The 24,520-nt window shown below is 38.4% G+C and overlaps 1 protein-coding gene across 2 annotated transcripts in view; it reads right to left on the reverse strand.

Moving 5' to 3' along the window:
- Window positions 1-142: 142 nt before the first annotated feature.
- SLC35G2 (solute carrier family 35 member G2) overlaps window positions 143-24,520 on the reverse strand; it is a 45,263-nt gene continuing 20,885 nt past the window's right edge. For both annotated transcript variants that reach the window (XM_003992071.6, XM_019810667.3), the window contains exon 2: window positions 143-1,587. In XM_003992071.6, coding sequence (XP_003992120.1) covers window positions 331-1,569 — 1,239 coding nt within the window. In that variant the 5' untranslated portion in view covers window positions 1,570-1,587 and the 3' untranslated portion in view covers window positions 143-330. The remainder of the gene's footprint in view (window positions 1,588-24,520) is intronic.

Genomic DNA, 24,520 nt, shown 5'->3' on the forward strand with positions numbered 1-24,520 from the left:
TGGGCATGAACATTTTTTTAGGACAACAGACGTTCCACTCAAAAGGGGTCATTTCCTCAAGTCTTATGTTCTTTAGTGATGAAAGTTAACATTCTCCTACCACAATTACCTTTTGTTAATAACAGTAAAGACACTGGGTTCATGATGTTTCACATATTTATTAATATTTGTTTTTGAATATATTAGACTAGAATTTTCTACATCTGCATATATTAATTATATATTATATAGCATTCTGTCACTTATACAACACAAAACATTTATAGGTAAACATTAAAATGGCAGTGTACCTATGAATAAGTGAATGTTAACAAAATAATAATCAAGTCTTCACTTGATGGGAGAGTCTAGGATTTCCTGATAATCCTGCCTTCTTAAATTCCTCCAATAAAGTTTATAACCAGCAAGGACAAAAACACTAATCATAATGATTACCCCTCCAAAAACATCATAGACACTAGGAAATATGTGTAACACTAGAAGCTGCAAGACCATAGCTACTACAATCTCCAGGTGTTGCACTGTGCTGACCAAAGCTGGATGGAATTTGTCCAAGGCATAATAAACTCCTAAGAATGCTGCAGTAGAACAGACACATATGGCAATGAGATAACTCCAGGTTTCTCCATCTAATGGGATGATGGGTTCTTGAAGAACAAACATAGTAGATATTCCCCAGATTGTCCCAGTCCAACCAAAGGTAAATAGTGCAGTCCACATGCTAATCTTCTCTTTAATGGATCTGTATACTATCATGGAAAGAGCAGTGGTCAGTCCAGCCATCACAGTCATAGTATACCCAAAGGCTTCTTTCCAGGCATTTAACAAAGAATTGTCTTCATCAACAATGTTGGGGATCATGACAAGACAAACACCTAAGATGCTGCAAACAACAGTAGCCATGTCAACATAAGCCATTTTCTCATCCACAAGTAAAAAAGCCAGAATGGCACTGAAGACTGTGGTTGTGGCTCTCCACATAGTGGTCCCATTGCTGGGAGGAACTATTGAAAATGATGTATAAGCACAGGTGATAGAAATGACATTGCATACACCATAAAAGAAGAGTCGTAATCTGTATCCACTGGGTCCAAAGGGCGCCTCCTGGTAGTAACACACAACTAACACAGACAAGACCTGCAAGACAGAACGGATAAAAATCAGTTCTAGAGATGGAACTTTAGAACGGTCAGAAACAAGCCTAGTGATAAGAGCTACACATCCATGAGCCAAAGCAGATCCAAACAGCACTATCCACATTTTTCTGGATTGAAAAATGTTTTTTTCTGCAAAGCTCTGGAATTGTCCAATATCATCCGTCATTGGGTCTTCCGTTGGTGGAGGTCGAGTATCCATGGTTCCAAAGAAAGTTCTTCCTTTTCTTTTCATTTCACTCAATAGGCCTTTCTTTGGATTTTCTTCCATAAAATTTCCATAGTCTTCATTGATTTCTTCATACCCATCATCCCCAGGCTGGGGATAATGAGAAGTATATTTCACCATCACAGTGTTGGGATGTATTTTCACCCGTTTTTTAACTGGATGTTTTTTGGAGGGAGAGGTATCCATTTCTTCAGATAAGCAATTCTATTTAAGAAAAAAAAAGACAAATGTACATATTCATTCAGTGGAAATTTAGTTTTAATTTCTATTATAATCATACACACCAATATAATAATAGAAAGTAGAGGTTGTAACAGAAGTTTTTAAAAAAAGTAATAAGAAGAGAAGATCTGACTGTGCCTTATCAGATGTAGGAGGCCCAAGGAAATTGTCTGCACTTTTTTTACTTTTATTCTATGTCTGCCCCTATTTCTCATTCTGCTTATTCTTTGTCTCGTACAGCCCCGTTGCTTATGTTTACACCTCAAACAACTGATATTTTCCCATCTTTTCATTCCTACGTGTTTCTCCACTCATCCAATAAGAAAACACAGAAAAGTAAATAACAACTTAGATAAAATCTTTCCTTTCTACTGTGTTCCTTGTCTATTATAAATTTTAAATGGATAAGTCCAATGTTTTTTGAATAATCCCTTCTGTATAATATCACATTTAGCTCTATATTACTAATTATTGTCTTTTAAACATTTATTCTGGGCTCCCCATACATATTTAGATAGTCAAAAATTAGAAAATAAATAAAATGGGGGTGCCTGGATGGCTTAGTCAGATGTTTAAGTTGACCTCAGCTCAGATCTTGATCTAGGGGTTATGAGTTCAAGCCCGTGGGCTCCGTGCTAGGTGTGGAGGCTACTTAAAAAATAATAGATAATAATAGATAAATAAATAAACAAACAAACAAATAAATAAGTGGATTTAGTGACAGTCATGCATTGTTGGTGTGTATTACATCTCTGATGAGCAATTGGTTAATATGTTTTAAGATTTTGACTGAAACTACTCTTTAACTCAGCAATATCACTTCTTTTTTTTTTTTTAAAGGAGCTTCAAGGTTTTTGTTGTTGTTGTTGTTGTTCACTGTTTATTTATTTATTTTTGAGAAAGCACAAGTGGGGAGAGGGGCAGAGAGAGAAAGGAAGACAGAGAATCTGAAGCAGGCTCCAGGCTCTGAGCTGTCAGCGTAGAGCCCGATACGGGGCTCGAACCCATGAACTGTGAGATCACGACCTGAGTCAAAGTTAGACACTTAACCAACTGAGCCACCCAGGCACCCCTCAGCAATATCACTTCTAAGATTTTATCCTGAAGAATTGACCACTAAGATGCTTTTTATCTTATGTGTTTAAAAAAAGGAAAAATAATACATTTTTATACGTGCTTATGTAACATACAGAAATTATGGAAAGATACAAAGTAAACTAACAATTATTAGGGTAGAACAAGGAACAAGAATGGAGGAAAACATTTTTACTGTATACTTTTTTGTATTTTTATTTTTGAATCACAATATTGTTCAAAAAATTAGATTATAAACTAAAACAAAATGTTCTGCTATTTTAGAAAAAGAGCATACAAAAAATTATGGGAAAAAATGTATGAATAGGAGGGTTCATTGTAGCTTACCCCAATGTCCCTTCATAAATTAAAATACTATGCTATACATCCATTAAAAACAAGACAGATCTTTATTGACACTGAAAGATGTCCATGACATTTTGTTGAGTAGGAAAAAAGCTTGTTGTAAGGATTAAATGAGATAATGCATATAAAAAATTTGGCACAGTGCAGGCACATCATGAATCCTCAATAAATGCTGACAAGAATTCTGTTTCCTTTTACCTATAATTAACTCTCTTAAAACACTAAGTATCTTCTACATTGTTTCTTTCTTCAAGACTTGTATCTGTTCACTCAGTTCTCTTTTCTGTTCATTCTCTCTCTCTTTTTCTAAGAACAATTTCCTATTTCCTTCCCAATGATTTCTCCCTTCTAAAAAAAAAAAAAAAAAAAAAAAGGAAACCTTTTTATTTTTTTGTCCTTATAACATACTCCCTGTCCTTGCCAAAAACTCACCAGTTCCAGGATCTTAAACCATGGTCTAGAAATCAAATCCTATTTTGTTCTTTGACACCATCTGGGTAGCCAACTGTTTCATTCCTCTTTACTCTTTTCTCTTCTAAACAACACCATCTTCAGTTGGAAGAAGTCATTTTAAAAAACACCACCTGTACATCCAAGTTTTTCACTTTCCTAGCCTGGACCTCCTACTTACAGTCATTCCTGCATATTGCTATCAAGCCAATATGATGTTCTTTTCTTCCAACTTTTTTTAAAATTTATTTTGAGAGAGAGAGAGAGAGAAAGAGAGAGAGCGCACACAAGTAGGGGAGGGGCAGGGAGAGAGAGGGAGGGAGACAGAATCCCAAGCAGGCTCCACACTGCCAGCGCAGAGACCAACGTGGGGCTCGAACTCATGAATTGTGAGATCATGACCCAAACCAAAGTGAAGAGCCAGACGCTTAACCAACTGAGCCACCCAGGTACTCCTTTTTTCTTCCAACTTTTACCATGTTGTGACTTCAGCTTCAATAATCCCAAATTGAATAGTCTTCATCTCCCACATAGATTTTCCTTCCCTAACCTCCTCATTTTTGTTTGCGATACCACCATTTCTCCAGTTCCCCAAACTAGAAACCAGGGAATACTCTCAATTATCCTTTTTGCTGTTATACTTCCATTTGGTCATCAATCTTACTGTTCTTGTCTTTGAAATATTTCTGATTTTTCCTTTCTTCTCCAATTCCATTTTACCTTTGTGATTCTGGATCAGGTTATTGTGAATTCCTATCTAGAATATTTCAACAGCATCCTAACTAGACCCCTTAAATCCCAACCCTTCTCCCTTAAAATCTGTCTATATTATACCACTGCCACTTAGGCTGTCTTTAAAAGATTCAAAACAAAAAAAAAAAATTTCCCTTAAGCTTTCCCCACTTAAGAACCTACGGTGATTTTTTTTTCCTGGCTACCTCACTGAATCTCAACTCTTTTGCTTGGCTCTCCAGACCCTACCTCATCTAGCCCCTATCAGTACTTGACTCCTTAACACACATACTGCTGTGATCAGTCCAGTGCCCTCCCTGACCTCACTCCCTACATATACATGTCTAAGTCTTTATACTCATGAGTTTCCTCTGCTCCAGCTTTCTAAACACTGCTCATTTTTCTTTAAATTTTTTTTTTAACGTTTATTTATTTTTGAGACAGAGAGAGACAGAGCTGAACGGGGGAGGGTCAGAGAGAGAGGGAGACACAGAATCCGAAACAGGCTCCAGGCTCTGAGCTGTCAGCACAAAGCCCGACGCGGGGCTCGAACTTACAGACCACGAGATCATGACCTGAGCCAAAGTCAGCTGCTTAACCAACTGAGCCACCCAGGCGCCCCATAAACACTGCTCATTTTTTAAGAAGGGCCAGTCCAAATTTTGCCTTTTAGAAACAAGCCTTCCCTGGTCACTCTAGCCTCTTATTTTTTTCCTTTCTTGTTTAACATCTGCAGTAGTTCTTCTAATTTTTGTAATCTAATCATTTTATTATTTAGTTGTCTCAAGTCGGTGGCATTTCATCTCCAGCTACTGTACTCAAATTTCTATCTTAAAATCTCCTTTCCTTGCGGGGCACCTGGGTGACTCAGTAGGTTAAGCGTCCAACTTCGGCTCAGGTCATGATCTCACAGTTTGTGAGTTCGAGCTCTGTGTCAGGCTCTGTGCTGACAGCTCAGAGAGAGGAGCCTGGTTCGGATTCTGTGTCTCCCTCTCTGTTCCTTCCCACGCGCGCTCTGTCAAAAATAAAGATAAAAAAAAATTTTTTTTAATCTCCTTTCCTTGCTAGTCAGCAAGTATCTTGATGACACCTCTGTTAGAACGCATAACTTCTCATGTGCTACCCATTGTTAAAGTTTTGTCTTATATCCATTAAAAGCTTTCTCCTTCCCATTGCAGGCCAGATTTATAGCTCCAGGGGCACGGACAGGGAGAGAATGTGTTCTGCCATTTTGCTCCTTCTCCCATTCCCTCCCTTTGGAGTCTGTGGGACGGTGGTGACTCTGCCTCTGGGACACCTCTTCCATCTCCCTATTCTAGGCTCTAGCTCCCCTGGTATATTGGCACAGGGAGAAAGGAAAAGGAAAAGAACACATGTTTTATATTTGCTCCAGTTATGTGGCTTTTTGATGTATAAACTTGGCTGTGCCGAACTACATTCCCTAGTTATTTAATCGAAACTAATCTGGGTGTTGCTGTGAAGGTATTTTGCAGATGTGAGAAAAATCCCTAATCAGTGACTTTAAGCTAATCAAAAGAAAGTGTACTCTGTATGGGCCTGACCTGATTGGGTGAGCCCTTTAAAAGAGGGCTTAGGCTTTTCTTGGGTTTGGATATTCCAAATATTTAACTCCCTTAGGGTTACAGCCTACTCTCGATCTTCTTTCCTCATTGCCAGTGGGCAAAGCTTCAGCCTGTGCTCATGGGATTCCAACCTGTTCTTGATCTTCTCTTCCTGACTGCCTGCCCTACAGACTTCAGACTTGTTTATCCAGTCCCCACAATTATATTAGCCAATTCCTTGTAATAAATCTCTTACTGATTCTGAGTCTCAGGTTGAACCCTGATTCTGACAACATGTTGGAATTCATTCTTTGATTGTTGTCTTTGTTTCTCTGTTAGCTCTGATAGGTCACTGATACTTTCTAGGTTGTAGGTATCCAAATTCAGGCTATCTTGGGGAAATTTTGTAAGGCCTCCCCAGTGCATAAATCCCTGATGTGACAGCACCTCCTCCCCTAGGGCTTATGGCCCACAGATTTTTGCTGCTAGGTCCTCTTCCCTGGAGGACATCTCTCTTTGGCAGGCACCAACAGTATTTACCAGAAACACATACCTTACCACTCAGTGGAGTGTGCCGCTGTCCCCTTCTCTCCAACTTTATTTCTCTTCATTCAAACAAGCAAAGGGAAAATTAAAATGTGCTATCTAAGCAGACTTAGAAATGGAGAATGAGAAGGCACACTCAATCATCATACATAACGATCTGGTAACCTTTACCCTCAGTCAGCTATAAGAGGGGACTTGCCTCTCCTTTCTCCCATTAGGAAAAAGCATAACGTTTTTCTTAAACCAAAGACCATAAAGATAATATGATCCCTGTGACAGATAGTATTTTTCAAAGAGAACCACAAATCTAATATCTCCTATACTACATGTTTGGTTGTGTTTTGTTTTGTTTAATGTGAATTTGACATTATTAAATAGAGAGGTAGGGTTTATATCCCCTCCCATTAAAAGTAGGTAGGCTTCCGTGACTGTTTCAACCAATAGAGTATGGCACAAGTGGCATACTGTGACTTCTGAGGTGAGGTCATAAGAAGTGAAACCGCTATGCCTTCCTCTGGTAGCTCTGAGGCTACCAAGGTGTGAGGATGCTCAAACTAGCCCATGTAGAGAAACCATATAGAATGGTTCTGAAACTATATAAAGAGAGAGAAATGCCTGGCCACGCCCCAGCCCCCAGCTGCTCTAACCCCTTGCTGTTCCAACTGTAGCCACCCATCTGATTTCAAGTATACAAGAGACCCTGAGTCAGAATCTCCCTGCCAAGTCCTTTCCAAATTCCTGATCTACAGAAACTATGACAGATAATAAAATGATTGTTGTTTAAGTTACTCAGCTTTGGAGTGGTTTGTTACCTGTGGTAGATACCTGGAACACCAGTTATCCAGTGCCTTCCCCAGTATTTTAAGGAATGGGAAGCAGTAGGGATCTCAGTGATAATTAAAGGAAAGGCCTCTTATATCTGGCCCTAACTGATGGACTTTCAAAAGTGGAGCATTTTGCCCTCCATTGTAAGATCATGGACACTAATTCCAAGATAAAAGTTTTATTCTACATCCTATTAGGCATACATTAGTGTATTTAACCTTAGTCCACCTGCATACTTTAAACTATTATTCGCATGGTGAAATTTTTGTTCATTTCTATTCATGAATTAGTTTATGACAGATATATTACTGGTATCTGTCAACACTATTAAATTTATATTGTGTCCCACTGATTCAAAAACCATCTTATAGGGGTGCCTGGGTGGCTCAGTCAGTTAAGTGTCCGACTTGATTTTGGCTCAGGTCATGATCTCACAGCTCATGGGATTGAGCCCCACACTGACAGCGTGGAGCCTGCCTGGGATTCTCTTTCTCCTTCTCTCTCTGCCTATCCCCCGGGTGCATGGGAGCGCTCTCTCTCTCTCTCTCTCTCTCTCTCTCTTCCTTTCTGTCTCAAAATAAATAAACAGTTTTTAAAAAATACAAAAGCAATCTTATACTAAAGAGATACATAATAATCTTCTTCAGTCTCTCTAGTTTTGATTTAATTATAGTTTTCATAAAAAACAGTTCTTGAAAAGAACCTGAAATCCTGACTAGTTCTTACATTTTTGCACATGTAAGTCAACATGTATTCACTTCAATCAATATTAATTGAGGTACCATAAACTCAGCATCATGCTAGGCTCTATAAATATAAAGATAAAATAGGTATGGTTCCTGCACTCAGAGAGCTTATAGACTAGTGGAAGAGACAAGTAAAATCAAATTTATTATTTTAATAAGTTAATAATGCAAGCAACTATATGAAGTTCAGGGAGATGCTGGAGCACATACAAAGGGCATCTAACCCAGATAAAGGGGAATCTTAGCAAGTTTCCAGGTGAAAAGGATACCTGAATTGGGACTTTATGCATATGTGACAATTCATCAAGTAAAAAGGAGGAGAAAAAAATTTTTTTCTAGAGATAAGAAATTTAAAAGTCAGAAAAGTTGGTTTTTAGTTCTGGCTCTGCCACCAACTAAAGTAATAATTATTCTATTTCAAGAGAAAGAGTTTTAGATGGTATTCATTGGGATCTTTTGATTCAACTGTCTTTAAAATCAGTTTGTGTTTTTTTTAAATGTTTATTGATTGATTGATTGATTGATTGACAGAGAGAAAGACAGACAATCCCAAGCAGGCTCTGTGCTGTTAGTGCAGAGCCTGACACAAGGCTAAAATGCTTGACACAAATGGATTAAAAGGATGCACAGTTTGGTGTCTGCTTGAACAATGGGGACAAATCAGTGTGGTCAGCCTGAAACCAATATTTTTTTCCAAAAGAGGCTCTGTTTCCTAAGCTACATTCTGCAACATAAGGCCCATGATTAATTCTCTCCCAAGGTTGAGAAAATTAACACTGACATCCCTACTGTCTTGGTAGGAATCCTTGGGTCAATACCCTTATTATACTTTAAGCAAATGCTACTTGGTAGTGAGAATTTCTTTCTTTAGTGACCAGACTGATCCCTACAGTGGTAAAAAGTATTAGCTATAAAACTGGCAACTACAATTTGATTATAATATTAGTGGTTTAAATGTAGGTACTAATGTAACATTTGACACATATGAATAAAATTGGCTTTTAAATAAACAAAAAGAACTAATAGGTTAGTACCTTAAACCTGAGCAGCCTCACCCTACAATAGCTTATTAACCCAATTTGCTTTGACAGTCTTGCCCCTGAGTGAAAATGATCACCTAACCGATCACCTAAAAGGGAGGACACAACAACTACCTTCCCAGGATATCGTGAGACATTAGGACATGCACAGGTTCTGTGCTGTTAAATGTACCTCCTGAGAGAAGCCATTCCTCCCTCCAAAATGATGATGGGGGCCCATGTTCTGAGGCCCCAAAGGCTGTCAGCATGATTCTACCCATCCTTAGGCTGAACCCTGGCTGGCATAACTCTTAACACCCCTCTTTGAATAAGGATTCTTCTCCCTTCCCCACTGCAATTCCTAAAGTCAGGGTGGCTAGAGGCAGCATTTAAGTTTGCTTGTAATTTATTAATACTCCTTGAGCCTGCACCTTTGTGTGCAAAGGCACACTGCTTTAGAGAAAAAAGAACTTGCTTCTAAACTCCCATCTCTCAAACTAGAAAATCACTTCTTAAACTAATAGAGTTTGAGAGACAAGAATATTGATAATAAGTGCGAAATAACAGAGTAGAAGATAAAGGACATGCCTTTTCTTGCATCAGGCACACTTAGGAAGTGAAGAATTTATCAGAAGTAATTGCCTTTCTTATAAGGTGTGATAATATTCATGTTGCGTGTAAGTAGCAAATAATAAAATCAAATCATGAAACTGAACAGTTTATGAAGATGTAAAAGAGGGCCTACAGGAAAAGTTAATTGTATAAGACTTCAATCAAATACTCAGGTTATATAGGAGCCCACCATAGGCAAATTTGACAGAAAAATAAATAATAAAAGAGGAGACATATAGCCTCCTATAGTATAGACATATACTACAGTCATATAGTAGTCTCCTATGGTGAACCAACTGAATATTACCTCTATAAAAATATAAAAGGAAATTTCTGGAGCAAATTCTGAAAATCAGATGTATTACTTAGGACATATATACTATATGTCGTGGCAGAACTTGTAATAAAAATATCACTCATATTGCAACAGTTTATTGCTTGACAAAAAAAAGTCCATCGACCTCTCACTTAGGAAAACAAAATGTAAGGCAAATAATCATTTCCCCTTTTGTAATACTTAGATTAAAGCATCCTTGCAATGAGCTATCAGAAAGAGACTAAGAAGACAAAGAAAACCTTGATCGAGCCAGACACCACAACAATATTTTCAGCACTCTAACAGAAACAATCAAAATAGGATAAAAGCAAGAATGGAAAATCAAATAGAATAAAGAAAGGCAAAACTAATGGCTCTAAAATCTAGTGAAAACAGAAGGAAGAAGGAAAGGTGGAAGAAGTCAGTAACAGTAATAACATCAGTAGCCAGGTATACTGATATTTACATTTGTATAGATACTGTGCTAAGCACTAAACATGGGTTAACTCAGCTTTGAGAGGAAGTGAAACCTTAGGAGGTTTAGGAGTAGGGAAGCATTGAAGAAACAATTAAAAATTTGGAGAAAGCTAATGGCCTACCTCACTTTGAACTGAAAGAACTTAAAAGGAGGTAAAAGAAGCTAATTTGGTAGACATTACTGAACACACTCCACGTGAAGGACACCAGGTAGGCTATGTGGCACAGAGCAGGTCAGTAGGTTCTACTGTCGAAAAGAATTTGTGCCAGACGGTTGTTTAGAACTTTTTCACACAGTACCCAAAATTAGTCTCTCCTCCCTATTCTGCTCTCCTTTCCTCTTCCCAATTCCCTCCCTCTTCCCCTACTTTACATTCTCAGTTTGACTCCTGTCTCCCACAGGAGCCCTGTCTGACATTCTAGCCTGGAAGTAGCTGTTTTCATGCAAATAATCTCAAGAAAAATATTTATCTCATTGCCTTAACGACAAAGTATTATCACCATCAGGATCACATTCTGCTTTCATAGTAGACAAAACTATTTTTATTTTCCAAAAATCATAAGTTTTCTGATAGGTAATAGGAGTGATGATGACAAAATATCTGTATGGAAAGTAGGAGAAAAATCTCAATCACAAGACCACTTCTGCCACAGAGAATCCCACCTGAAAACCTGGCTTCTTGCCATCCAAACTAGTTGTACACATTTTCACTCCTTTGGGCCTTTTCCTTGTGCCACTTGGTACTCAGCCTCTGCCTCCTTTTGTCATTTTGTTCTCTTTGTGTATGACAATGTTAAGTTTTATTTATTTATTTTTCAACGTGTATTTATTTTTGGGACAGAGAGAGACAGAGCATGAACGGGGGAGGGGCAGAGAGAGAGGGAGACACAGAATCGGAAACAGGCTCCAGGCTCTGAGCCATCAGCCCAGAGCCCGACGCGGGGCTGGAACTCCTGGACCGCGAGATCGTGACCTGGCTGAAGTCGGACGCTTAACCGACTGCGCCACCCAGGCGCCACAGACAATGTTAAGTTTTAAAAAGTAGTGGTTCCTGGGGCATCTGGGTGGCTCAGTCGGTTAACCATCCGACTTCAGTTCAGGTCATGACCTCATGGTTCATGAGTTCAAGCCCCGTGTCAGGCTCTGTGCTGACAGTTTTGAGCCTGGAACCTGCTTTGGATTCTGTGTCTCCCTCTCCCTCTGCCCGCCCCCCTCTATTTCTTTCTCTCTCTCTCAAAATAAATAAACATTTAAAAAGTTAAAAAACTAAAATAAAATAAAAATAAAAAGTAGTGGTTCCCCCATGTGTATTTGGTGGGCAGGGTTGGGAGCAGGAGAGGACAACCTATGTGCCCGAACAGATGAATGGCTGAAGAAAATGTGATATATTCATACAATTGAATATTATTCAGCCATAAAAAGGAATGAAGTTCTAACAAATACTACAACATGGACAAACCTTGAAGACATTATGCTAATTGAAACAAGCCAGACACAAAAGGATAGCTGTTGTATAATTTCACTTAAATGAGGTATATAGAATAGACAAATTGTTAAAAACAGGAAATAGATTAGAAGTTACCAGGGCCTGGGAGGATGGGAAATGGGGAATTATGCTTAATAGTTACAGAGTTTCTGTTTGGGATAAGGAAAATGGTTTGGAAATAGTGACAGTTGCACAATATTGAGAATGTAACTAATGGCATTGAATTATATACACTTAAACATGGCAAATATGGTAATTTTTGTGTTATGCATATTTGACCACAAGTTTTAAAATTAGAAAAGGCATGGGCACCTGGGTAGCTCAGCTGGTTGAGCAGACTTCGGCTCAGGTCATGATCTAGCAGTTCATGAGATCGAGCCCAGCATTGGGCTCTGTGCTGACAGCTCAGAACCTGGAGCCTGCTTCAGATTCTGTGTCTCCCTCTCTTTGCCCCTCCCCCGTTTGTACTCTGTCTCTCTCTGTCTCTGTCTCTCTCTTTCTCAAAAATAAATAAAAGCATTAAAAAATTTTTTAATTTATAATTTAAAAAGGCAGGGGTGGGGTGGTGTGTGAGGGAGTTGTGGTTCCTTCTGTGTGGCTTGGAGGTGAGGGGGGAGGCAGTGCTAGGCACTGGTATTTTTTAAAACCTCCCTAGTTATCCGAATGTATAATTTCCTTGTGCAAGAACCACCTGAATAAATTATCCAAGGGCCCTTCTGGTTTTAAGATTTAACGAATGTGTTACTGCATAACTGAAGAAGACAGTAGCACAGGGCTAGAAAGTTACAACAAATCAAAACAAAACAGATAGTGAAGCCAGACTGCCTGGATTTGAATCTTAGCTACAGAACTTATTAAAATTATGACTTTCAGCAACTTGTTTTAACCTCTTTGCCTATTTCTTCTGTAAAATTGCGATAATAATATTACCTCATAGGGTAGACTGAATATTAAATCGGTTAATACAAAAACTTGGTATCTGACATCGAGCAAGTGCTCAATTAATTTTAGTTTTTCTTTCACATTATTCTATCTGCCTGGAATGATCTGGTCCTCCTTTTTGTCCTTGTCTATCTATTGAGTTCACATCTGTGCTTTAGTGGTTTGCCCAAGTGTTACTTCCTCCTTTGCAGTCTTCCTTGATCTCTCCCACCTTTGTGCCCTCACTATCCCTACATTCAATTGTTTCTATCCTATCTTTCCCACCAGATGGTACACTTCTGGATAGCAGACTTTCATGCCATTTTATCCTCAGCTCCTAACACAGTAGCTGGCACATCCTGGCACTCAGTAAATATTTGTTGGCTGGAATGAAATGGATTTGAAAACCAAGAGGGAGACATGGAAAAGAATAGGGAATGATGTTAAGACTACTGACATCTCAAATAGCAAAAGCGAACTTGAGAAAGAAGAACAAAGCCGGAGATGTCATGCTGTCAGATTTCAAACTACAGGACAAAGCTACAGTAATCAAGACCCATATATCAATGGAATAGAAAAGAGATCCCAAAAATAAATCCACACATATATGGCCAATTAATGTATAACAAAGGACACAAGGGTATACAAGGAGGAAAGGCAGTGTCTTCAATAAATGGTAATGGGAAAATTGGACAGCTACATGCAAAAGAATGAAACTGGACCACTGTCTTACACCATATACAAAACCAAATTCAAAATGGATTAAAGACTTGAATGTAAGACCTGAAACCATAAAATTCCCAGAAGAAACCATAGGCAGTAAACTCTTTGACACTGGTCTTAGAAATATCTTTTTGGGCTAGTCTTCTTAGGCAAGGGCAACAAAAGCTAAAATAAAGGGGATTACATCAAGTTAAAAAGCCTTTGTACAGCAAAGGAAAGCATTAACAAAACAAAATGGCAAACTCCTGATTCAGAGAAGACATTTACAAATCATACAACCTATAAGGGGTTAAAATCCAAAATATATAAAGAACTTATGCAACTTAATATTTAAAAAAATAGGTTGAAAAATGGGCACAGGACTTGAGTAGACATTTTTCCAAAGAAGACATACAGATAGAAAACAGGCACATGAAAAAATGCTCAACATCACTAATCATCAGTGAAATGCAAATCAAAACCATAATGAGATATCACTCATACAACCCACATATAATCAGATTGGCTATTATCAGGAATGCAAAAAATAGTAAATGTTGGTGAGAATGTGGAGAAAAGGGAACCCTCGAACACTGTTGGGAATGTAAATTGGTGCCACCACTATGGAAAAACGGTATGAAGATTCCTCAAAAAATTAAAAATATAACTACCATACAACCCAGCAATCCCACTTCTGGGTATTTATCTGTAGAAAACAAAAACACCAATCTATGTTCACTGCAGCATTATGTACAATAGCCAAAATATGGAAGTAACCTAAGTGCCCATTGATAGATGAATGGATAAAGATGTGGTATATATATATATATATATATATATATATATATATATATATATAGTATATGTATATGTGTATATATATATGATATATATATATATACATATATATATATATATCATATATATACCACAGAATATGACTCAGCCATTCAAAAAGAATGGATCTTACCATTTGTAAGACTGGACCTAGAGGGTATTATGTTAACTGAAATAAGTCAGATAGAGAAAGACAAATATGATATGATTTCACAAATCTAAAGAACAAAACAAACAGATTCATAGATACAAGAAACAAACTGTTGGCTACCAGAGAGGGGAGGAGTTCGGGGTGGTAAAATAGGTAAAGAGTATTAAGAGAAACAAACTATTTTATTTATAAAATAAATAAGTCATGAGGATGAAAAATACAGCATAGGGAATATAGTCAATAATATTATAATAACTCTGTATGGTGACAGATGGTGGCTAGACTTATTGTGAGGATCAACTTGTAATGTTTAAAAATATCAAACTGCTATGGTGTATACTTGAAACTAGTAGAATATTATATGTCAAATATACTTCAATAAAAAAGATAAAGGAAAAAGACTACTGACATCTCTATAGGATCTCGTAGGCCCAGATATCCACTCAATCATTAATAGTCTTGGGTGACTGAAAGCCTTGCTTCCCTTGATAACACTACAGAAATTTTCCCTATTTTCTGCCTTTACCCTCTGTATTAGTGAGGGTTCTCCACAGAAACAGAATCAATAGGATGTGCATATACAGCCATATGTTGGAGAAATTGAAGGTTCAGTTCCAGACCATCCCAATAAAGCAGATACTGCTATAAAGCAAATCAAACAAATTTTTTGGTTTTCCCATGTGTATAAAACTAATGTTTACAGGCACCCTGGTGGTTCAGTCTGTTAAGTGCCCAACTCTTGATTTTGGCTCAGGTCATTACTGCATGGTCATGATCTCACATTTTTAAAAAATGTTTATTTGAAAGAGAGAGAGAGTGAGCAGGGGAGGGACTTGTCTCAGTGTTGATGGCTGCTGACAGATCAGATGGTGATTGCTGAAGTTTGGGGTGTCTGGTGCCATTTCTTAAAATAAGACAATGAAGTTTGCTGCATCTGTTAACTCTCATTTAACAAGATCTCTGTAGCACGTGATGCTGTTTGATAGCATTTTACCCACAGCAGAACTTCTTTCAAAATTGGAGTCATCCCCTCAAATGATCCAGAGACTAAGTTTATGTGATATTCCAAATCCTCTGTTGTCATTTCAACAATTTTCATGACATCTTCACCAGGAGTAGATACCATCTTAAGAAACCACTCCTCTGCTCATCTATAAGAAGCAACTCCTTAGCCATTCAAGTTTTATCATGAGATTGCAGCAACGCAATCCCATCTTCAGGCTCCACTTCTAGTTGTCTTGCTATTTCTACCACATCTGTGATCAACTTCCTCCACTAAAGTCTTGAAACCCTCAAAGTCATCCACAAGGGTTAGAATCAACTTCTTCCAAACTCCTGTTAATGTTATTTTGACCTCTTCCCATGAATCACCAATGTTCTTCTTTTTTATTTTTAGTTTATTTATTTATTTTTGAGAGAGAGAGAGACAGCATGAGTGGGGGAGGAGCACAGAGAAGAGACAGAATCCCAAGCAGGCTCTGCACTGTCAGCATGAAGCTGTATGTGGGGCTCGAACTCACAAAATCGTAAGATCATAACCTGAGCCAAAACCAGGAGTCAGACGCTTAACCAACTGAGCCACCCAGACACTAATTTAAAAAAATATTTTAACACCAACAATGAAGCAACAGAAAGAGAAGTTAAGGAATCAATTCCATTTACAGTTGCACAAAAAACCATAAAATACCTAAGAATAAATCTAACCAAAGAGGTGAAAAATCTATACACTGAAAACTATAGGAAGCTTATGAAAGAAATTGAAGAAGACACAAAAAAATGGAAAAAGATTCCATACTACTGGATAGGAAGAACAAATGTCAATACTACCCAAAGCAATCCACATATTCAATGCAATCCCAATCAAACTTGCACCAGCATTCTTCTCAAAGCTAGAACAAATAATCCTAAAATTTGTATGGAACCAGAAGAGATGCTGAATAGCCAAAGTAATCTTGAAAAAGAAAACCAAAGCAGGAGGTATCACAATCCCAGACTTCAAGCTATACTACAAAGCTGTAATCATCAAGACAGTATGGTACTGGCACCAAAACAGACACTCAGATCAATGGAACAGAATAGAGAACCCAGAAATGGACCCACAAATGTATGGCCAACTAATCTTTGACAAAACAGGAAAGAATATCCAGTGGAATAAAGACAGTCTCTTCAGCAAGTGGTGCTGGGAAACCTGGACAACGACATGCAGAAGAATGAACCCGGACCACTTTCTTACACCATACACAAAAATAAACTCAAAATGGGTGAAAGACCTAAATGTAAGACAGGAAGCCATCAAAATCCTCCAGGAGAAAGCGGTAAAGACCTCTTTGATCTTGGCCGCAGCAACTTCTTACTCAACATGTCTCCAGAGGCAAGGGTAACAAAAGCAAAAATAAACTATTGGGACCTCATCAAAATAAAAAGCTTCTGCACAGCAAAGGAAACAACCAGCAAAACTAAAAGGCAACTGACAGAATGGGAGAAGATATTTGCAAACAACATATCAGATAAAGGGTTAGTATCCAAAATCTATAGAGAACTTATCAAACTCAACACCCAAAAAAACAAAGAATCTAGTGAACAAGTGGGCAAAAGACATGAATGGACACTTCTCCAAGGAAGACATCCAGATGGCCAACCGACACATGAAAAAATGCTTAACATCACTCATCATCAGGGAAATACAAATCAAAACCACAATGGGATGCCACCTCACACCTGTCAGAATGGCTAACATTAACAACTCAGGCAACAACAGATGTTGGCAACGATGCGAAGAAAGGGGATCTCTTTTGAATTGTTGGTGGGAATGCAAGCTGTTGTAGCCACTCTGGAAAACAGTATGGAGGTTCCTCAAAAAATTAAAAATAGAACTACCCTACAACCCAGCAAATGCACTACTAGGTATTTATCCAAGGGATACAGGATGCTGTTTCGAAGGGACACATGCACCCCAAAGTTTATAGCAGCACTATCAACAATAGCCAAAGTATGGAAAGAGCCCAGGTGTCCATCAATGGATGAATGGACAAAGAGGACGTGCTATATGTATACAATGGAGTATTACTCAGCAATCAAAGAGAATGAGATCTTGCCATTTGCAGCTGCATTGATGGAACTAGAGGGTATTATGCTAAGTGAAACTGGTCAGTCAGAGACAGACAAATATCATATGACTTCACTCAATGAGAACTTTAAGACACAGAACAGATTAACATAAGGGAAGGGAAGGAAAAATAATATAAAAACAGGGAGGGGGGCAAAACATAAGAGACTCTTAAATATGGAGAACGAACAGAGGGTTACTGGAGGGGTTGTGGGAGGGGGGATAGGCTAAATGGGTAAGGGGCATTAAGGAATCTACTCCTGAAATCATTGTTGCGCTATATGCTAACTAATTTGGATGTAAATTTAAAAAAATAAAATTAAAAAAATATTTTTAAATTTATTTAATGAATGTTCTTAATGGTATCTAAAATGGCAAATCTTTGGGGCGCCTGGGTGGCTTAGTCATTAAGCATCTGACTTTGCCTCAGGTCATGATCTCACCGTTTGTGAGTTCAAGTCCCACATCAGGTGAGCATGTACCCCACTTTGGCAAATCTTTTCCAGAAGGATTTCAATTTACTTTGCCCAGATCCACCAGAGAAATCTCTATGTATGTCATCTATAACCTTATGAAATGTATTCCTTAAATAATAAGACTTGAAAGTAAAAATTACTCCTTGATCCACGGGGTTCAAAGTGGATGTTGTGCTTTCTTTCACCGTACACAAAAATAAACTCAAAATGGATGAAAGACCTCAATGTAAGACAGGAGGCCATCAAAATCCTCCAGGAGAAAGCAGGCAAAAACCTCTCTGACCTTGCCCACAGCAACTTCTTACTCAACATGTCTCCTGAGGCAAGGGAAACAAAAGCAAAAATGAACTACTGGGACCTCATCAAAATAAAAAGCTTCTGCATAGCAAAGGAAACAACCAGCAAAACTAAAAGCAACCGACAGAATGGGAGAAGATATTTGCAAACAACATATCAGATAAAGAGTTAGTATCCAAAATCTATAAAGAACTTATCAAACTCAACACCCGAAAAACAAAGAATCTAGTGAACAAGTGGGCAAAAGACATGAATGGACACTTGTCCAAGGAAGACATCCAGATGGCCAACCAACACATGAAAAAATGCTTAACATCACTCATCATCAGGGAAATACAAATCAAAACCACAAGGAGATACCACCTTACACCTGTCAGAATGGCTAACATTAACAATTGAGGCAACAACAGATGTTGGCAGGGATATGGAGAAAGAGGATCTCTTTTGCATTGTTGGTGGGAATGCAAGCTGGTGCAGCCACTCTGGAAAACAGTATGGAGGTTCCTCAAAAAACTAAAAATAGAACTACCCTACGACCAGCAATTGCACTACTAGGTATTTATCCACAGGATACAGGTGTGATGATTTGAAGGAACACATGCACCCCCATGTTTATAGCAGCACTATCAACAATAGCCAAAGTATGGAAAGACCCCAAATGTCCATCCACAGATGAATGGATAAAAAAGATGTGGTTGGGGCGCCTGGGTGGCGCAGTCGGTTAAGTGTCCGACTTCAGCCAGGTCACGATCTCGCAGTCCGTGAGTTTGAGCCCCGCGTCAGGCTCTGGGCTGATGGCTCAGAGCCTGGAGCCTGTTTCCGATTCTGTGTCTTCCTCTCTCTCTGCCCCTCCCCCGTTCATGCTCTGTCTCTCTCTGTCCCAAAAATAAATAAACGTTGAAAGAAGATGTGGTATATATATACACAATGGAGTATTACTCAGCAATCAAAAAGAATGAAATCTTGCCATTTGCAACTACATGGATGGAACTGGAGGGTATTATGCTAAGTGAATTTAGTCAGAGAAAGATGAATATCATATGACTTCACTCCTATGAGGACTTTAAGATACAAAACAGATGAACATAAGGTAAGGGAAACAAAACTAATACAAAAACAGGGAGGGGGACAAAACATTCTTAAATATGGAGAACAAACAGAGGGTTACTGGAGGGGTTGTGGAGGGGGGGGGGGAATGGGCTAAACAGGTAAGGGTCATTAAGGAATCTACTCCTGAAATCATTGTTGCACTATATGCTAACTAATTTGGATGTAAGTTTTAAAAAATAAAAATAAAATTAAAAAAATAAACTAAAAAAAAAGTGGATGTTGTGTTAGCAGGCATGAAAAACATTAATCCCGTTGTATTATCTTCCATCAGAGCTCTTAGGTGACAAGGTGCATTGTCAATGAGCAGTAATGTTTTGAAAGGAATCTTTTTTTCTTAGCAGTAGCTCTCAATAGTGGGCTTAAAATATTCAGTAAGCCATTGTATAAACAAGCGTACTGTTGTCCAGGCTTTGCTATTCCATTTAGAGAACACAGGCAGAGTAAATAAGCATAATTCTTAAGCTCTCTAGGTTTTTCGGAATGGTAAATGAGCACTGGCTTCAACTTAGAGTCACCAGCTGCATTGGCCCCTAACAAGAGGATCAGTCTGTCCTTTGAAGCTCTGAAGTCAGACATTGACATCTCTTCTCTAGCTATAAAAGCCTTAGATGGCAACTTCTTCCAATAAAAGGCTGTTTTCATCTACAATGAAAATCTATTGTTTAGTGCAGCCACCTTCATTAATTAACTTAATTAATTAACTAGATCTTCTGGATAATTTGCTGCAGGTTCTATATCAGTACTTGCTGCTTCGCCTTGCACTTTTATGTTATGGAGATGGCTTCTTTCTTTAAACCTTATGAACCAACCTCTGCTAGTTTCAAGATATTCTTTTGAGAATAGCTTCCTCATCTTTCTCAGCCTTCAACGAACTGAGGAGAGTCAGAGCTTTGCTCTGGACTAGGCTTTGGTTTAAGGGAATGTTATGGCTAGTTTGATCTTTTTGGTTTTTAACATTTTTATTTTTTATTTATTTCTGAGAAAGAGTGTGAGTGGGGAAGTGGCAGAGAGAGAGGGAGACACAGAATCCGAACCAAGCTCCAGGCTCTGAGCTGTCAGGACAGAGCCTGACACAGGGCTCAAACCCATGAACAATGAGATCTTGACCTGAGTCGAAGTCAGATGCTTAACCGACTGAGCCACACAGATACCCCATGGCTGGTTTGATCTTCTATCCAGACTACTCAAACTTTCTTCATATCAACAATGAGGCTGCTTTGCCTTAACATTTGTGTGTTCACTGAAGTAGCTCTTTTAATTTCCTTCAAGAACTTTGCCTCTGTATTCACCACTTGGCTAACTTTTTGGCACAAGAGGTCTACCTTACAGCCTATCTTGGCTTTCAACATGCCTTCTTCACTAAGCTTAATCACTTCAAGCCTTTGTTTTAATTGTTTTTAATGTTTATTTATTTTTGAGAGAGAGACAGAGACAGAGCACAAATGGGGGAGAGACAGAGAAAGAGGGAGACAGAATCCTAAGTAGGCTCTAGGCTCTGAGCTGTCTGCACAGAGCCTAACATGGGGCTTGAATTCACAAGCCGTGAGATCATGAACTGAGCTGAAGTCGGGTGCTTAACCAACTGGGCTACCCAGGCACCCCTCGAGCCTTTGTTTTAAAGTGAGAGACATGCAACTCTTCCTTTCACATGAATACTTACAGGCTATTGTAGGGTTATTAATTAACCTAATTTTAATACTATACCTCAGGGAACAGGAAGGCCTGAGGAGAGGTGGGAGAACAGCTAGTCAGTGGAACAGTCAGAATACATATAACATTTGTTAAATTTGCCATCTTATATGGACACAGTTCATGGCACTTCAAAACAATTACAATAATAACATAAAAGATCACTGATCACAGTTCACCATAACAAATATAACAATAATGAAAAAGTTTGAAATATTGTGAAAATTACCAAAATGTGACACAGATATTAAATGAGCAAATATTGTGGGGAAAACGATACCAGTAGACACAGGGTTGCCACAAGATTTCAATCTGTAAAAAATGCACAATAAAGAAATGTGCAGTAAATTAGGCATGCTCATATACGTATGAGAGATTTATTTTAAGGAATTGGCTCATGTGATTGTGGTGCCTGACAAGACCAGATCTTCAGGGTTGGCCAGCAGACTGGAAACCCAGGGAAGAGTTGCAGTTCAAGTCCAAATGGTCTGCTGGCAGAAGTCCCTTCTTTTCAGGGGATAGTAGTCTTTTCTTTTACGGACTTCAACTGATTGGATGAGGCCCACCCACATCATGGCAGGCAATCTACTCAATTCCACTGATTTTTTTTTTTTTTAATGTTTTCTTTCATTTGTTTTTTTAAGTAGACTTCACACCTAGGGCAGAGCCCAGTGTGGAGCCCAGCACAGGGCTTGAACTCATGACCCTGAGATCAAGACCTGAGCTGAGATCAAGAGTCAGACACTTAACTGACTGAGCCACCCAGGCACCCCACAATCCCACAGATTTAAGCGTAAATTTCATCCAAAGACACCTTCACAGAAACATGTAGAATAGTCTTTAGCCTGCCAAGTTGACACATAAAATTATCACAGCCTCATCCTCTGGTTGTCCTCCACATGCACAAAAATTCTGGCTATTTCAAACTACAGGAAACTCTTTCAAAATGTCATGCTATTTCATGCCTCTGGATTTTTACATATGCTATTCCTCCTTTATGGAATACTTTTTTCCTGCTTTTTTACCTTGTAAATTCCTGCTTATTCTTCAAGGCTCAGATAAAATACCACCTTCTCTGCAAAATTCTCTGGCCTACCTCTTACCTCCATCTACGTTATGTGCCCACACCCTCATTCTTTCATTATACCTTCAATAATAGAATTTACTGCACTGAATTACAACTATGTTTTTGTCTTTCTCTTCCACTAGACCCATGAGAGTTTCAACCCCACAGGTATTAAAATTAGGCATTTCTAATTTTTATATTTTCAGCACCTAGCACAGTGCTTGGCATCAGACAGGTGTTCAGTAAGTGTTGTTGAATGAATTAATGGACTATTTTTTTTTAATGAAGCAAATTTTGTTAAGAACAAAGTTAAGTAACATATTTAAATGAATTTAAATGGCTCATGTAATTCAAGTAAGGAACCGTATCCACTAAAACACTTTACAGTCCTTAATAATATTTCAAGAATACACATTACAGTGTGCAGTTTGGCTATTAAGATAATTTGTTTATTTAGCTTCTCTACCTCTGGCTCTGTTTCTGCTGATACACCTCCCATATTTCTTTAATATTAAATTTCCCAGGCATAACTGGAGGTGTTCTTTAAGTAATGTGTATCTCCTTTTCTTAAATAAACCATTTTCAATCACTGAGGAAGGGTGCTGAAGAAACATGTCTCTCAGCATTTCCAGGCTGAACTTAGCTGCTATGTCTCTGCTTCCCAGTACACACTTCACAGCTTGGCCCAGTCAGGTAAGTCCCACCACCACAAAGTCCCTGCAGTCCCTCATCAGGCTTCCCTGGGCCTGTCAAAACAAGCTTCTGACTCAGAAGCTATTTACCACCATCAGATCTCTACATTAAAAAAAAATTGTATTCTTATTATAAAAGCAATATATTTTTATTGTACAAAATTCAGAAATGTGGAAAAGCAAACAAATAAAATAAAACCACTTGTAATCGCCCAGAGATAATCACTGGTCCTTCCAGGCCTTTTTTTATTTGTGAGCATTTTTTTTTTCCAAAAAAAAAAAAAAAAAAAAAAGGCATCAAACACTAATCCCAGTGTTAACTTCCCCCATTCTACTTATCAATACATTGTAAATATTTTTCCACGTCACTAAATATTCTATAACATCATTTTTAATGGCTAGTTAACAAGGGCTTTGAACATAATAAGTCACTCATTAGCTTTCTGAGAGCTAAAAGGCAAATGGGATGACCACTGTCACTGATTCTTTGTGCAGGGATACATCCATAACCATCATGGGAAAAGCCACATACGTGAAAATGAACAGAAAAAATTGTGAAGTTTTCCCACTGAATGTAAATGAAGAAATAGGTTTTGGTGGCTAGGGGAAAATTGTGAAAGAACAAACAGGAGATAAATCAAGATTATTCATGTTTGCTTCTTTGGTCTCCATTCACAACATCATCTATGGAGAGAAACTAGCTGAGACTAAAAGTAAAATAAAGTGTGTCTTCATTCATATTTTGTGTGTTTATTTAGGATCAACACACTGGTTTTGAAAGGATTTGCAGTAATCATTCAATGAGGGTTAAAGGAAAAATAAAACCACAGGAAATATCAAGCAGAGACACTTCCATACACCTGGGATGCACTCTTTTGGATTGTTTGGTCCTGAATATGGCTCTAGATTCTCTAACTATAATGATAGCTATGTTTATTTAGCCCTATCTCTGTGCCAGGCATGTGCTAAGAACTTTATTTCTCAATTAAAGGTAAAAAACAACTCTATGAAGTAGGTATTATAATTTCCATTCTACATATGAAAAAATGGGTTCAGAAAGTTTGGGTGACTTGCCAGTTAGTGAGTGACATAACCAGTTAATGATAATCTGCCTTCCCAAGCCCTTTCTTCTGTACTACTCTGCAAAGTAACCATCCATGGTGGGCAGAATAATGCCCCACTCACATCCCCACCAAAATGTCCACATCCTAATTCCCAGAAGCTGTGAATACATTACCTTATATGACAAAGGGGAATTAAGGTTGCAAATGGAATTAAGCTTTTAATCAACTGAGTTTAAAATAGGGAGACTAGCCTGGATTATCTGATTGGGCCTAATGTAATCACAAGTGATTAAAAGTGGAAGACAGAGACAGAAAAATCAGAGATGTGACAACAGAAGCAAGGTCAGAGTGATGCAATGTGAGAACTCAGCCTGCTGTTGCTGGTACTGAAGACAGAAGGGGGTCATAAGGCCAGGAATGTGGACAGCCTCTGAAAAGCAAGGAAATGGATCCTTCCCTAGATCCTCCAGTAAGGAATACACGCTGCCAACACCATGGTTTTAGTCTAGTGATATCCATACTAGACCGCTGACTTACAAAACTGTAACATAATATTCCTGTAGTTTTAAGCCACCAAGTTTGTGGTAATTTG

The sequence above is a fragment of the Felis catus genome, chromosome C2, assembly GCF_018350175.1.
Source record: "Felis catus isolate Fca126 chromosome C2, F.catus_Fca126_mat1.0, whole genome shotgun sequence".
Taxonomy (NCBI): domain Eukaryota; kingdom Metazoa; phylum Chordata; class Mammalia; order Carnivora; family Felidae; genus Felis; species Felis catus.